Source organism: Loxodonta africana, chromosome 14 (assembly GCF_030014295.1).
Source record: "Loxodonta africana isolate mLoxAfr1 chromosome 14, mLoxAfr1.hap2, whole genome shotgun sequence".
NCBI lineage: Eukaryota > Metazoa > Chordata > Mammalia > Proboscidea > Elephantidae > Loxodonta > Loxodonta africana.
The window spans coordinates 32392704-32407379 of record NC_087355.1 but is presented as its reverse complement, the minus strand read 5'-3'; the positions used below and the strand labels follow the sequence as shown (position 1 = coordinate 32407379).

The window sequence follows — 14676 nt, the reverse complement described above, 5'->3', positions numbered from 1 at the left end:
AATGGGGAAAAATAAAACAGGGTAGACAAATTGAGAATATGATGAAAGTGTGGTAGCTAGTACACATAGTGTGGTCTGGGTATGACTCACCGCTGTGGTAACATGTGAGAAGTGAGAAAGCGTGGGCTGAAAATTCCCAGGGGAAGATTGCTCCAGGCAGCGGTGGTAACAGGTGCAAAGGCAGAAGGGTACTTGTGTCAACAATGGCCCGTGTGGTTGAAGGGGCATGTTTGAGGGGGTGTTGGGAAGTGGGGGACAAAGGCCAAGTTCAGGGAGGACCTTGTGGACCACTGTAAAGACTTAGGCTTCTAGGTGAGATGGGAAGCCAATAGAGGGTTCTCAGCAGAGGAGTGACATACTCTAACCTGTGTTAAATGGTAGCACTGGGAGGATAAGTTGCACAGAGAGGCCGGGGGAAAGATGACGATGGTGTTTGAACCAGAGTGCTCTCTGTGGGGAGGTGAGAAGTAATCAGATTCTAGATATATTTTGAAGGCGAAGCTGAAATAGTTTGTTAATGGATTAGATATGGGATGGGAAAGAAAGATCAAAATGAAAGATGACTCCAGGGCTCTTAGCCTGGAAACTGGAATAGACATTCCCATTGACCAAGATGGGAAATACTACAGGAGAAGCAGGTTTGAAATCAAAAACAAGAAATTTGATTGGGGGATACATTAGGTTAGAGCTCTGTGCTGTTCAAATCAGCAGCCACCAGCCACGTGCGGGTACCTAAATTGTAATTAGTTATGTCTCAATGCTAAACATCCCATGATGCTTGCCATAGTATAGCACAATGAAAAGCTGTCAACCCAAAATGTCAACAGCTCTCCCATGTAAGAATCATGGGGCCACTGTCCCTCAAACCAATACTCCACAGTCCATCAACAGGCATTAGGACATGGTGGTTAGTACCACAGGTTGTAGGGTCATATGAACTTGTGCTCCAATCTGTTCTCTGACTTGTAGTAGCCATGTGGCTTGGACCTGTTACCTAGACACTGAGTCTGCTCATCTAGACATGAAGAAATCATAATACAAATTACCGAGGGTGGTTGTGAGAATTACAAAAACACTTGAAGTCCTTTGCCCAGTGTTTGGTTCAGGGAGAATGCCAAATAAATGTACACTATTATTAGAAGTGGAAAAGGGGAACGAGGGAGGAAACCTAGCATGGAGACTAAAATGAGTAAGGTGGGAATTCAAATAAAAAGGACATCTAGAGCAGCTCTGTCCAGTAAAAAATATAATGCAAGCCTCGTGTGCCTTTAAATTGTCCACAGCTACATTAAAACAGTTAAGTAGGTGACATGATTTTTAAATATTTACGTAACCAAAAATATCCCAAAATATTACTTTAACCTGTAGCCATTATAAAAAATATGGATGAGGTATTTTACTTTTTTTCCTACACTTTGAAGACTGACGTGTATTTTACACTCACAGCATGTCTCAATCAGACTAGCCAGACTTCAGTTGCCCTAAGAGCTGCAAAGGACTTGGGGCGACCTACTGGATGGCACGGGGCTACAGTGTCAGTCAGGCCAAACGTTCATTGATTGCTTAGCTTTGGGTAATTCTCACAGAGAAGATTTTTATCAGCTAACATCTCTGGAGAGCGGTTCCAGAAAAGTCTCCATTAGAGAGACTTTAGAATCAGAATCTTTAAACAAGCTGCAAAGACTCAGTGATGCTGAAAGACTGAGCACGGTCCTTTGAGCTGACTCACCTAGATGTGTGTTCACAAGCCAGCTCTAACACTTCCTACGTCCTTGACAGGTTAGCTAGTCAGAACTGTTTTCTTATTCGTAGTGCGGATAATGGTACCAGGCCTTCTAAGTATTGCTCTGGGGACCATGGACACAAAACTTTAGCATACTGCCTAAGAACTATTTCTCTAAGTGTGAATTGCTGATATTTGTATTTTGGCCCAAGAAATAGAGGTTTATTAAAATTTGTTATTCTTTATACAGCATATTAGACATATACGTATATACACACACAAGAAGTATTAATTGAGCTGTATTGTTTTTATTAATGAGTACTTAGTGTTCTTCTAAAGCTGGAGTGCTCCTCCCCACACTGAGGGCATTGATTTGTCTGTTGTGATCAAATACACCTCAACCTCTAGAACAGTGCCTGGCACATGGTAGGTCCTCAATAACATCATTAAATGAATTTTTGGTTGCAGAATTCCTGAATGATAGTCATAAGGGCAGCATTAAAACATGATTTCGTCAATGATGGTGATCCAGCTTTTGTTAATTATTTAAATTATAAACAGTTTACACTGTTACCCTTTAATTTGAACAGTCTCTGCCAGAAATTTAAGATTCTCGAGTCGATGCAAAGTTCAAATGGTGTCAACAAGCTTTAATCATTGGTACCTTATCTGCCTTGGAAGTAACTTCACACGCAAATTACCAGAATATGTCAACATAGCCTGTTCTAGACTATCCCAGAGCTTTACTCAACTCCTTATTATTAAACTCATCACTAATTCCTATAAAGTTAAAGAATAAACACAACACTAGTATTAGCATAAACACATTTATTTACTAACCAAAGGGATGATCCTAATTAAACCAACACTTCAAAACAGTATGTAAAATGTTTGTGATAGGAATAACTGAACACAGTAAAGAAAAAAAAAAAAAAAGCAGCAGTATGGAGATTTGCTCATTGAACTGAGCTTGTTCATTCTCACAGCTAATTCCTGTCCAAAGTGATGATAGAATTTTTATTCTACTTTTTCATATATCCGAGTACAGGTGACATCGTTGATAGTACACACCTAGAAGAAAAAGATAGTAATAGTTAGGTTAGCCTTGCACACCACAGCAACTGTGGTAGTAAAATGTTAGGGTCAGAATCTTTAAAACCTTGTAATCTCCTTCGTATATGCAAAAAATTTGTTTTAGGACTCTGAGTTTGAGAGAGGCTAGAACCTGTTGTATTGGTGCTAGTATTCTGTCAAGATGGTCCCTGACTAATGGTGATCCCACGCACAATGGAACAAAATGCTGCCCAGTCCTGCGCCACCCACATGACTATCGTGACCCATGGGGTTTTCACTGACGGATTTTCAGAAACAGATTGCCAAGCCTTTCTTCCTAATCCATCTTAGTCTGGAAGCTTTGCTGAAAACCGAGTCAGCATCATAGCAACACACAAGCCTCCACTGACTGAAGGGTGGCGACTGCAGTGAGGTGCACTGACCAGGAGTTGAACCCTGGTCTTCCGCATGGAAGGTGAGAATTCTACCACTGAGCCATCACTGCCCCTATAAAGTACTGAGTACAGCATCAAATTATCCATTTGGTCCTTGGCAAATATTATTACCTATTTTAAAGAGACAGAAAATGCATGCCCAACGGGGGAGTTTCGTGGCTTGCCCAAGATTATAGTATAAAGTAACAGCAAAGACTAAACTTAGCTCCAGGTACATTCCCTGTCCCATCATGTCACTTCCCTGTCCCCACAAGTGATTTTAATAATTAATGTTCTAGTATTTAAGTTATTATTTGGCATGTTTTCTTCCCAAACCTAGTTCTCCTGTTTATGATCAGTGATATAGAACAGTGACGTGAACTATGTAAGCAAAGAAGTAGCCCAATAAGGCATAGGAAGTTTGGTACTTACCACCACTAATTTCCCGTCTTCCAGTTTTCTTGTTATTGTGCTTTCCTTCCCATCCCACTCCTGGTGTTGAACCAAAACACCGTCTGTAAAGTTGCAGACAGTCTGCAAAAATAAAGTACACCTTTTAATTCTTCCAGAGTACACTGCCCAAAGAGTTTCCTTGAATTATAACTTCCTTAATCGACATTTTTTCACCTTCTACTTTCTGGGTCTACTTTATTGACCCATACTGATCTTCTTCATATAGTTCATGCGTTTCAATCCAGAAACACACAAAAGATGCTCATTTTTTCTTCTCTCCTGTTCTTAAGCTATTTCTACAAAATAAACTAAGTTATGAAGCTGGTACTTTTGCCCATTTGTCAAAATGCAAATCATAAAATAATTTGAGACTTTTTCACTAAGTTCTTACCTGTAAACAGTAAGAGTTTTATTATCATAGCGTATCATTCTAGAAGCTTCTATGATTTTATAAAATAAGTTATGACTGACCTGAGTTTTTCTGCCATCAGCTGTAGTTTCTTCAAACTTTTCTCCAAGGTTACAACAAAACTGTGTTGTTTTCAAAGTGCTCTCAGTTTTTATAGTGAGGTTTTTGCCATCACAAGTGATGATACAATCTGGCTTGGCCATCGCGCCCATTTTTCGCAAAGCCATTCCCACTCCTGTAGAATGTTATAACGTGTTAAATAACAGGAAGACCAAAGTTACAGTTTATATAATTAAAGCAGCCACCAACTGTAATTATTATGCTTGGCATATTTTCACCTGGAGTCCTAGTGGAGCAACAGTTAAGAGCTTGGCTGCTAACCAAAAGGTTGGCAGTTTGAATCCTTGGAAACCCTATGGACAGTTCTACTCTGTCCTATAGGGTCACTATGAGTTAAAATCCACTTGATGGCAAGGGGTTATTTTCAGTTACTCACTTTAACGGTTAACTACTGGAAACATGTAACCAGGCTCACCACGTGCCAGCACTTTACATGTATAAATTCATGTAATCCTAGCAACAACCCTGTAAGGTGGATATCACTGTCTCCACTAAACTGATGGATATGTGAGGTTAAAGCCACCTGCCCAAGGTTATTCAGCTAGGAAGTGATGCAACTAGGAAGCAAACAGTGCAGGCGCTCTGGCTCCAACTCTCAGCTCTGGGTCTCCAAGCTGTGATAAGTTAGAGAATAAATATAGACTTCTAAAATTTATTTACTCAAAGCAGCTGATGGAAGGTGGAGATAAGGCATTCAAAACCACAAACTCAGAGGCTTGCTCCGTGTTTTTCCATACATTAGATTCTGCCAACCATTGTATGCTACAACTCATAACCTGGCACATAAAAGGCCATTGATAAATACTTGGTTAGTGAGGCATATAAAACAGAAATCAATTCTGAGTTATTCAAATAGCACAATATTTCAGGAATTAACACAATCCTGGTGGTAAGAAATGAAAACAACCTTACCATCAAAAACAGAAAACATTTCATAGCTGTATAACTTAATTACTAAATTAATAATTTATTTTATATCCTGTATAATTTCTTTCAGTATTAGCACTTAGAAGAAACCTTGGAGCTAGGCCAACTCCCTATTTCATAGATGAGAAGACTACAACCTGAGCTGATAACTGGCTTGAAGACAATCACTCAGCCAGATTTTAAACTTTCCCTTAGAGCCCTCTCTTTTTGCCAGCTGAGGTTTGGTACCTGGTGTTGTCAGCTGAGTCATTACTTACTCTCACTTTGGGCAAATGGGCTCTGTTCTTCCCTGACCAAAAAACAAAACCCGCTGCCAGGGAGTGAATTCCAACTCATAGCGCCCCTATAGGACAGAGTAGAACTGCCCCATAGGGTTTCCAAGGAGTGGTGGTGGATTCGAACTGCTGACCTTTTTGGTTAGTAGCCTGAGCTCTTAACCACTGTGCCACCATCTCAAATTGAGATTTTACAACCTTCATGACCCCAGAATCTTAGAAACAAGTCATCCCACACATTTACTTTCAATGGTCTCTACTTTCAAAGGTTCTCTACTTGGACCTCACACTCATGCCCAGATACAAATGTTTTATTTCTTAGATATAAAATGTGATAAAATTTTTCCCAGTCATCTTGATCTATGTTTACAATGAAAAAACAAAAGAAAAAACTGCCTTCTTGTTTTGTCAACAGCACGATAAATACACTCAAGATTCAACACAGAACCAGCCTCAACTCTAGTTGGATAAAGATTAGAGAAGGAGTATTTCTATGGTATATCAGGCTCTATGTTTCCTAATAGCAGGTCTTCCTAGTGACTCCTGCATCAGAGAGCACTCATGTTAACACCTGGGTGGGATAGCAGCTTCTGGAAGCACCCTCATAGTCTCAGCAGTCTAGGGCTGGAAGACCACTTCTAGATGGCATCTACTCTATGAGACTTCGCCCCACTTTCTGGTGGCCTGTGACAAAGTTTCATTTTTGTTTGCCATCTACCCAGTATCTCAGCCAGCATTCATTCATTGTAATTGGCTTAGGAAAGGACAGTAATAGAAAATCAAGCACTATTTTGAGTTAAGAGGGCAAATTTGAAGCTTCCTACAGAGATTCTCCCTGGAAGGCTTCAAGGAGACAAGTGTTTTGGGCAGGACCAAGCCCATCTTGTATGCGGTTAACAGTATAAACAGTTTACACAGTAACCTTTCATTAAATGAAAGAGGTTGCAAGAGCTGCCAGGTTTTCCAACAAAGCACACTACCTCCTTGCCCCTCATCCTCAAGATGCAGAGGCCAGGGCAGAGAAGACCACCCATTCCCAGGCACACGCGGCCTCACTGCGCGTCCCACAGCCACCGCCCTCTGCGGCGCCAGGGACAGGCCGAACCCACGGATCAGCGCTGCCAGTGCCACACCTCTCAGCGCAGCTCAGGGGCCAGGAGGCGAGGATGCGCCGGCTCTCCACGCGGAGCTGTGCCAACCCAAAAGGCCTCGCTCACTCGGTGAATTAGGGCAGGGGACTTGGGGGGTCGGGGGGGGTGGGGTGGGGAGAGAACAGAATTAAAGGTGAAGCTGCAGCCTCCTTTAGATCCTCTACAAGGCTTCTGCGGGAAACCACAGACTTCCCGGGAGCCCTGGCACCGCGTCCCGGTGGAGAATAGGAGGGGGCCCGCGCGCCATCGAGGAACAAAAGATGCGGTAGTCTGAGGGCAGGGCGGGATGGGGGAGTGGGTGCTGATACGATTCGGCGGGTGGGAGGGACAGGATGCTGGCGGAGGATGGTGACTGAGGACGGGGGTAAGGAAAAAGAGGGAAAGTTAAGGAGGCTGCCTGGAGAAGTGGAAAGAAGTGAAGCTTGGGGGAGCGGTGTGAGCGCCCTAAAGGACACGATGCTGAGCCAGGAGGCCGCGGCGGATGACGAGCCGAAAGGAGGAGGAGAAAAAAGGGTTAGGGGGACCCCGAAGCGGAGTATCTCCGGGATCCTGGGGCAGGCGGAAGGCGCGCACGCCGCACTCTGCTGGCTGCTTTCGCGCTCGGTGCAGCGAGCGGCCAGGCTGACGCTGCGTGGTGGTGGCAGGGTGGGGCACACAGCCACGGAACGCTCACCGGGCGGACGGACATATGGACACACACACGCCACGTCGCCGGCGCTGCCGGCCGAGTGCCTCACCTAATTCCTTCATGTATTCATCAAAACCTTTGCTGTCTACCAGGCGCCATCTTCCTACCAGCTGCTGAACGGTGGCCATGGTGGGCGCGGACAGGCGACAGTTCTGAGCAGGCAGAGAGGGTCCGGCCCGGGAGCGTGGAGTGCGGGTGCCCGGCGCCACGGCAGCTTTATGAAGGCAGCGCGCGCCGGGCGGACCCGGGCGGCCAATGGGAGGCGCGTCTCGCCGCCCGCGCCCCGCCCCTGGCGCGCCCCGGGGCCTCCCTCCGGGAAACGGGAGGTGCCGACCGGCTCCACCTGCCCGGGGACCGAGGGCTCCGAGGCGCCACCTCCAAGCGAGGACTTGCCTGGCGCGCCCCAAGCGTCCCCGGACGCCAGCCCCTGCACGTTCCAGCGCCCCCGCACACCCAGGAAGCCAAAGGGGGCACCCAAGAGGCACCCCACCTCTCCCTTTTCCTCTTGGGCCGGGTCGTTTTACCGCCGAGCCGCCAAAGAATCTATTATCCCTGACGGGGCAGGGCAGCAGGAATTAATTGACCGACTGATTGATAAGCTGCCTTGCCTCCCTAATCGCTGCCCTTTGTTGGCGGACCCAGAAACCAGGCAAACCCGCATCTCACACCCTCCTGAGAATCTGTTCTCCCCGCTTTCAGGCCTCCCGGAACCTGCTCCCGACCCAATTAGGGCCTCATGGTGGTTGTAAATGTGAGTTTGAAGTAGGCGATTTTATCAGAAGGTGCAGGGTAGGGTGCCATGTCTCAGGAAGTTCTGTTTCTAAGGGAAAACTCTATAGGAAAATCAAGAATGTTTTATTTGTTTATGTTCCCCGGAGAGTGAACCCTTCACAGTCTCTTCCCATCCTCTCAATATCAAGTCCGGAATATTTAAACTCCAGATCGTTTAATCATAATAATACCCTGTACTTGTGTGTAGAACGTGATACTTTTCAAAGTATCACCTCCACAGGGACCTGGTGCTCTCAGGTCCCTGTGGAGGTGAGATTGAGTGAGGTCAGAATATTGGCACCCAGAAAGGAGGGCACTTTGGTGGAGATAATGCCCATTTATTGAGTGCCTGCTCCCCTTGATGGCAACAGGTTTGGACTTTGTTTTGTTTACTATGTGCTAGAGGGCAGTAATGGTTCAGGGGTAGAAATCTTGCCTTCCTTGGGGGATACCCGGATTCCAGTCCCAGCCAGTGCATCCCATGCACAGCCACCACCCCTCCCTCAGTGGAGGTTTGTGTGTTGCTATGATGCTGAACAGGTTTCAGTGGAGCTCCCAGACTAAGGAAGAAAGGCCTGGCTATCCACTTCGGAAAATGAGCCAGTGAAAACCCTATGGATCACAATAGTCTCATCCCGTTGTGCATGGGGTCGCCTGAGCACTTCATATCCATTAGCTCTTTCAGGTTACCAGTTGCCGTTGAGTCTGCTCCAACTCAGGGTAGAACTGTGCACCACAGGGTTTTCAATAGCTGATTTTTCAGAAGTAGATCACAGGCCTTTCTTCCAAGCCAACTCTGGGTGGACTCAAACTGCCAACCTTTTGGTTAAACAGTTTGCACCACCCAGGAACTCCCTATGAGCTCCAATCGCCACTAAACTTTGATAGTTTCCGGTGTTTCAAGAGGAAAATCAGGTGGGGAAAGGTAACACAATGTAGAACCAGAATCTCCATCCAGGTTCTTCTCAGTCAAGACCTTGTGAAAAACCACTACACCTCCCTACCTCTCTCTCACTGTACTCAGTAGAGCTGAGTGTTGAGGTCACAGCCCCCTAAACCATACCAAGACACTAGCTCCTGTTTTATCTTTAACACTAGAGAAAACTATGGTTGGTTTGCCATCCCCCAGCATGCCTCATGGCATTTCCTACCCTGAAGCTCATCCCTTTCTTTCAACTCCTGACCCTAATTTTAGGGTCTTCCCAGTCTTCCTTGTGGTATCATTTTAATACTGAATGACTTAGGTCATAGAGTTGTGCCATTCAGGGCCTGAGCATCCCACACCTGAGGCTCTGCTGCTCAGGAAAAGCTCACGTCCTGAGGGAAGCTGAGCGCCCTTTTCTCTGATCTTGATCAGGGATGCAAGTGCTTCCAGATACCCAAAGCACCCCACCAGCCCCACGTCCTGGAGAGGCAGCTCTTGCTGTGAGGCCTTGGGTTCTTCATGTGCTGTGTGGAAGATGGGAATAAAGCCAGGTCCCCAGTACTGGAATATTAATTTTTACATTATCCTAGTCTACCATGTTACTGAAATATCAAAAGGAGAATGGCAGTATACTAGATACTTAGGTACTTAAGAAATAGTTTTTAAACCCGAGCTGGGGAGGTACCTAAAACTTTACTTTTAAACATGCTGTAGGATGTGATGAGTGGAAATAATCCTTTTATGGCTAAAACACACCAAGAAACAAAACAGCAAGACATGGGCCAAAATACCTGTTACTGCCTCACTGCAGCAAAGTGTGGGGCGTGGTGATGACTCTGCTGCTGTGGGCCACACACTTAATCTCCTCTGTCCTCAGATGCCTCGTCTTTACAAGAAGTAGGATGGGAGTAGATGATTTCTAATGCCCTTCCAGGCCATAATATTCAGATTTCCTTCCCCTCTGCAGAATAATGATAATGGATTTCAAACTCTAAAAGACATTAATTACTCCCGTAACCTGCTAAGTAAAGTCTTATTCTAGGTGACTTAAGATGAACTCAGGGGGAGGTGTAAAAACCCCCAAAATGTGAAAACATCTGTTTGAAGTCTTGTATGAGTTTCTGGGATTGTTGAGTATTTCTTCTTTGGAAAAAGTGAGAATTATCAGTGATTGCTATTAATTACATTCCAAACAAGGGACAAGAGTCTTATCCTAACCTATCCTTGCAAATATTAGCAACTGTGCTGGCCATTCTTGTTAGTAACGGCACAGAGGCAATATAGGTGTCACAATATGTCTTCATGCTGAAAAATGATAGCACTTACATTATTCTGATGGATGAAAATGACTGAAGAATCGAGAAATACTAGCAACTCTTCCACAGTGGCTGCAACAATGGGCTCAAAGCGTAACAATGACTGTGAGGATAGCACAGGACCAGGCGGTGTTTCATTTTGTTGTACATAGGATCTCCATGAGTCAGAACCGACTTGACAACACCTAACAACAACAACTTCCACAGTAGTCCTAGAAGACTATCTTTTGTAAGCCAGATGTGATTTTACTTAATCTTTCTGAGCCTTGAATCTATGAAATTAAGGAGATGAGAATTAGACTAAGTGATTTCTTACGTCCCTTTCAGCTATGAAGTACTCTGGAGTAGTAGTGCATGTCCCTGAAAGATGTACTCAGATTATTCTATTTCCACCTAGTGGCTAAAATGTAATATTTCTGTAAGGTTTTATTTGATAAACATTAATAGATGGCTTCTCAGCTTCACATCTCACAATCACACACATAGCTTTGGAGTGTCTGTGTAAGTTTACTTCCCAGTTATAGTTTCGGCAGATAAATGTGCCTTTGACAGAGTCGATTACAGTATACTATCATTTCCTCAGGACAGAAAGCATTGGTGGCCTAGAAGCATGTAGCTGGTAGAGAGAAAGTGAGAGAACCACATTAAAGAAATCATTGCAGAAATACACAAAGTAATCAATCCATGTTCAAACAATTGAGTCTTGCCAAAGTACATGACTAAATTCAACAAAAAAAAGGTGGGGGGAAGCAATGTCATTATTATAAAGGGGATTTCTCAGTTTTAATGTGCAAACAAATCACCTAGGATCTTCTTAAATTGCAAATGCTGATTCAGTAGATCAGGTTAGAGCCCAAGGTCATGCATTTCTATCAATTTCCCAGGTGCTGCCAGTGCTGCTGGTCTGGGGACCATGCTTTGAGTAGCAAGGCTCTAAAGTATACAAGAATCTGTGCATGGCTTTGCCACATCGAGGTGACTTTCGCTTCACTGTATAAGTATTTTCTGATTACGTCCCTCTCACAATTTATTGACATGACAGGAAATTGTAAGCCTCGTTCTGGAAACTACCTTACTCACCTTTTTGGATTTTTTCCCTAATTGGTCTATAGCAGCCATTTTTCTCTTTGCTTTCCAGAAAGCATCGTAGGAGGATTTACAAGACAAATGGAGGTGAGGAGGGCAAAGAATATGTTTATTTAAACCTAGGCTCTTCCTTAAATTTTATAATTATTTTTACCCTCTTTCTGTCTTGTCTTACTCTAAACATGCCTTACGTATCTAGCTTCTAACTAAATCTTTATTAAGAAAATCCCATTTAGAATTACTGCCGAAAAAAAATCCTAATAAGTAAGCAGAGGACAGACCTGCGTCTTGTGAGTTGTCTGTAGTAGCAAAACATTCCCACATGAGAATAAGGTCAGGGAGCCACACAGCCTAAGGCACACCCTGAAGATTAAGTCCTAAATCCTTCAATACATCCATGATAACAAGGAATTGCGTATAGCTACCATCCACCATTGGAAGTTTTTTTGTCTTGTTTTTTGCTGGCAATAAGATTATTTCTAATGAAAGCAATTATAAAGCTGTAGTTATTTTATTAACTTTACCCTTTTGCTTAAAGCCGTTTGATTCTTACACAACATGACTATGGCCAACCATTCAAACTTTCTAATTGCCTAAATAATCCATCATAAGCATTGCCTTGTTAAAGTAACTAGACTAAAAGGCTAGCTAGAGAGAAAAAGACGTTGCATAAGTTCAGTAATAAAAGGTGATTCGTTTCAAAGTAAAGCAGAGAATAGAACGACTCATTCGATAAGGAAACTCTCAGTGTAAGATTACTAAATTTCTCTTTCCTACATAGATCTTACCTAGTGTTCTGACTTATGTATTACTGGAAATTACATTTTATATAGCTCATGGCAATGGACTGAAAAAATCCGTAGTTTATGCTAACATTTTTGCACCTCCTTTAGGCAGTGTTCAAAGTGTTCCAGGTTTAGTAACACAACACCAAAGAGGCAGCTTGAAATAGTGCAGGAGGAGGCCTGCAAAGTCACCTCAATAAACACAAGATCTTAGTAAAAATGGTAAGCTTACCAGGCAAACACAACTTCAAAACAAATCTCCCAGAAACTCGGACTTCCCCATTCCCACCTCCAACCGAACTGCCACCCCTAAGCCTTCTTATATAGAAAGTCTGGGCCTTGTACAGCTCAAAACACACAGACACATCCATAAAGGTACCTTTGCCCCTTAAAAATTGCAAAAGCAAAAACAAACAAAACCTCCAAATAAGATTTTTGCACTGAAGAGACCAAATTCTTTTCTTGCAGATACCTTCTCTCATTTTTCAGTTCTACCTTCCATGTGGCATTCTGTGTGTCTTAGTCATCTCGTGCTGCTGTAACTGAAATACCACAGGTGGATGGCATTAACAAAAAGAAATTTATTCTTTCACAGTTTAGAGGCTACAAGTGCAAATTCAAGAGGAGTTTCTCTGCACAGAAACCCAGGGTCTAAAGGACGTGCTCTGCTCTGTTGATGCTTTCTTGATGGTATGAGATTCCCATGTCTCTCTGCTCACTTCTGTCTTTTATATCTCAAAAGAGATTGGCTTAAGACATTATCCTAGCTCGTAGAGCTCATCAGTATAACTGCCACCAATCCATCTCATTACATCATAGTGATAGGGTTTACAACACATAGGGAAATGACATCAGATGACAATGTGGTAGACAATCATACAATACTGGAAATCATGACCTAGTCAACAGATATTTTTTGGGGACACTAATTCAATCCATGACATTATGATTTGCTATTCCCCCCCTCAAATGCTCATACCATTTGATATTTTCTCATTTAGCCACAAGAATTAATCATTCTTCAAATCAAATCTACAAAACCATGAGATTGTTTGCTTCTGAGATATTTATCCTGATGGCTCAGCCCATCTCTTCCTTTTGCCCAAATTAGCTTTTCAGAAGAGTCATCCAGCACTTAATACCTACCTGAACCTCAGCAAAGATCCTTTCTTGATGCTATCTCTGACCCTCTTAACTTGGCAGTGGGAAGAACTACTCCATAATTCTCAGAGAGCTGCAAAAACAACATCTAAGCTACTCTATGACTCCTCAGGCAGCCAGAAAGAGGCAGGGCTGATACCTTTTTTCACTCACCAATAGGATACTTTGTTCTCCTGATCACTTTTGCATTGGCCAAACTTAAACACATAAATTCAACAGTGTGCAGTGAAAGATATATTTTACTTTCTCACGCATTTTTCCGTGCTCTCCTGCCACTCTTGTTTCTGAATTCCTTCTTTCTACATTAACTAATGTTGTTGTTAGGTGCTGTCGAGTCAATTCTGACTCATAGAAACTCCATATGACAGAGTAGAACTGCCCCATAGGCTTTTCTAGACTGTAATCTTTATGGGTGCAGATGGCCATGTCTTTTCTCCCACAGAGCCTTTCAGTTAGCAGCCAAGCACTTAAACATTGCAATACCAGGGATCCTTAGCATGAACTAACAGTCACTCAAATAATTGATTCACTGCCAATAATGAGAAACTAATTTGAGCTTCCAATGAACCGCATACTGTTTTCTAGGTTGGCTAAACTCTGCAATTCCATGCAGGACCTGGGAGTCTGGGTCATAGTTGCCACTGAGAAAGGCAACCGTGATCTTAGTTTGGGTATATTTTTAGAAGATTTGGATAAATAATTTTTGTGCCACAAATCTCAAATCTTGTCACCGATTTCTCTGCCTCAAAATACAGAGTTAATCCCCTTCAGGTCCTCAGGCATTCAGGTTCTTTTGAGTACTAAAATACAGAACATCCCACTGAATTTCCCTTTTCAATATGGAGGACTACAGACAGGAGATCCCCAAATTACGAAGGCCCTGGGGTTCTAGATATGGATCTGAAATCCCTACTTCTTACTTCAGATTTAAGCCTGAAGTTCTTTGACCTGTCACTCACTGGTCACGGCATCAGCTGGGCCAGCAGTGATGTTACTATGTCCTCAGTCACCACTCATTCTTGGCCATTAATGATATTGAAACAAACAGCAATGCCCAGAAAGGAAAACTAGGTAAGTTGTATAAGATTACATAGCGAGCGGCGAGAGAGCTGGGATATGAATCCAGACAGACTGACTCCGTAGACTATGTTTTAGGTGCTACTAAACCAAGCAGGATAAAGCCCCACTGAATGGACTTAGGAAGCACGAACAGGCAGATATGGCCTTGAGAAATGATATTCCGTTACAAAATGAGCCTCTCTCAAAATGACCACAATCTATATCTTTGTGCTATAGGTATTGCCTGAGCTGCAAACCTCCATCTTCCCGGTATGGATATTTTCATTTGGATGTTCTTTAACTCAGCTCCACTGTTTTATTGACTGTGTCAACATATCAA

General features: G+C 43.4%; 1 protein-coding gene across 1 annotated transcript; it reads right to left on the bottom strand.

The window, feature by feature from the left end:
* Nucleotides 1–2005: 2005 nt before the first annotated feature.
* On the bottom strand, nt 2006–7432 carry FABP5 (fatty acid binding protein 5). Its single transcript, XM_064267870.1, has 4 exons — nt 7283–7432; nt 4135–4307; nt 3643–3744; nt 2006–2794 (listed from the first exon to the last, which is right to left on the bottom strand). The coding sequence occupies exons 1-4, from the start codon at nt 7359–7361 to the stop codon at nt 2741–2743; spliced, it is 408 nt and encodes a 135-aa protein (XP_064123940.1). The 5' UTR covers nt 7362–7432; the 3' UTR covers nt 2006–2740.
* Between the last annotated feature and the right edge of the window lie 7244 nt (nt 7433–14676).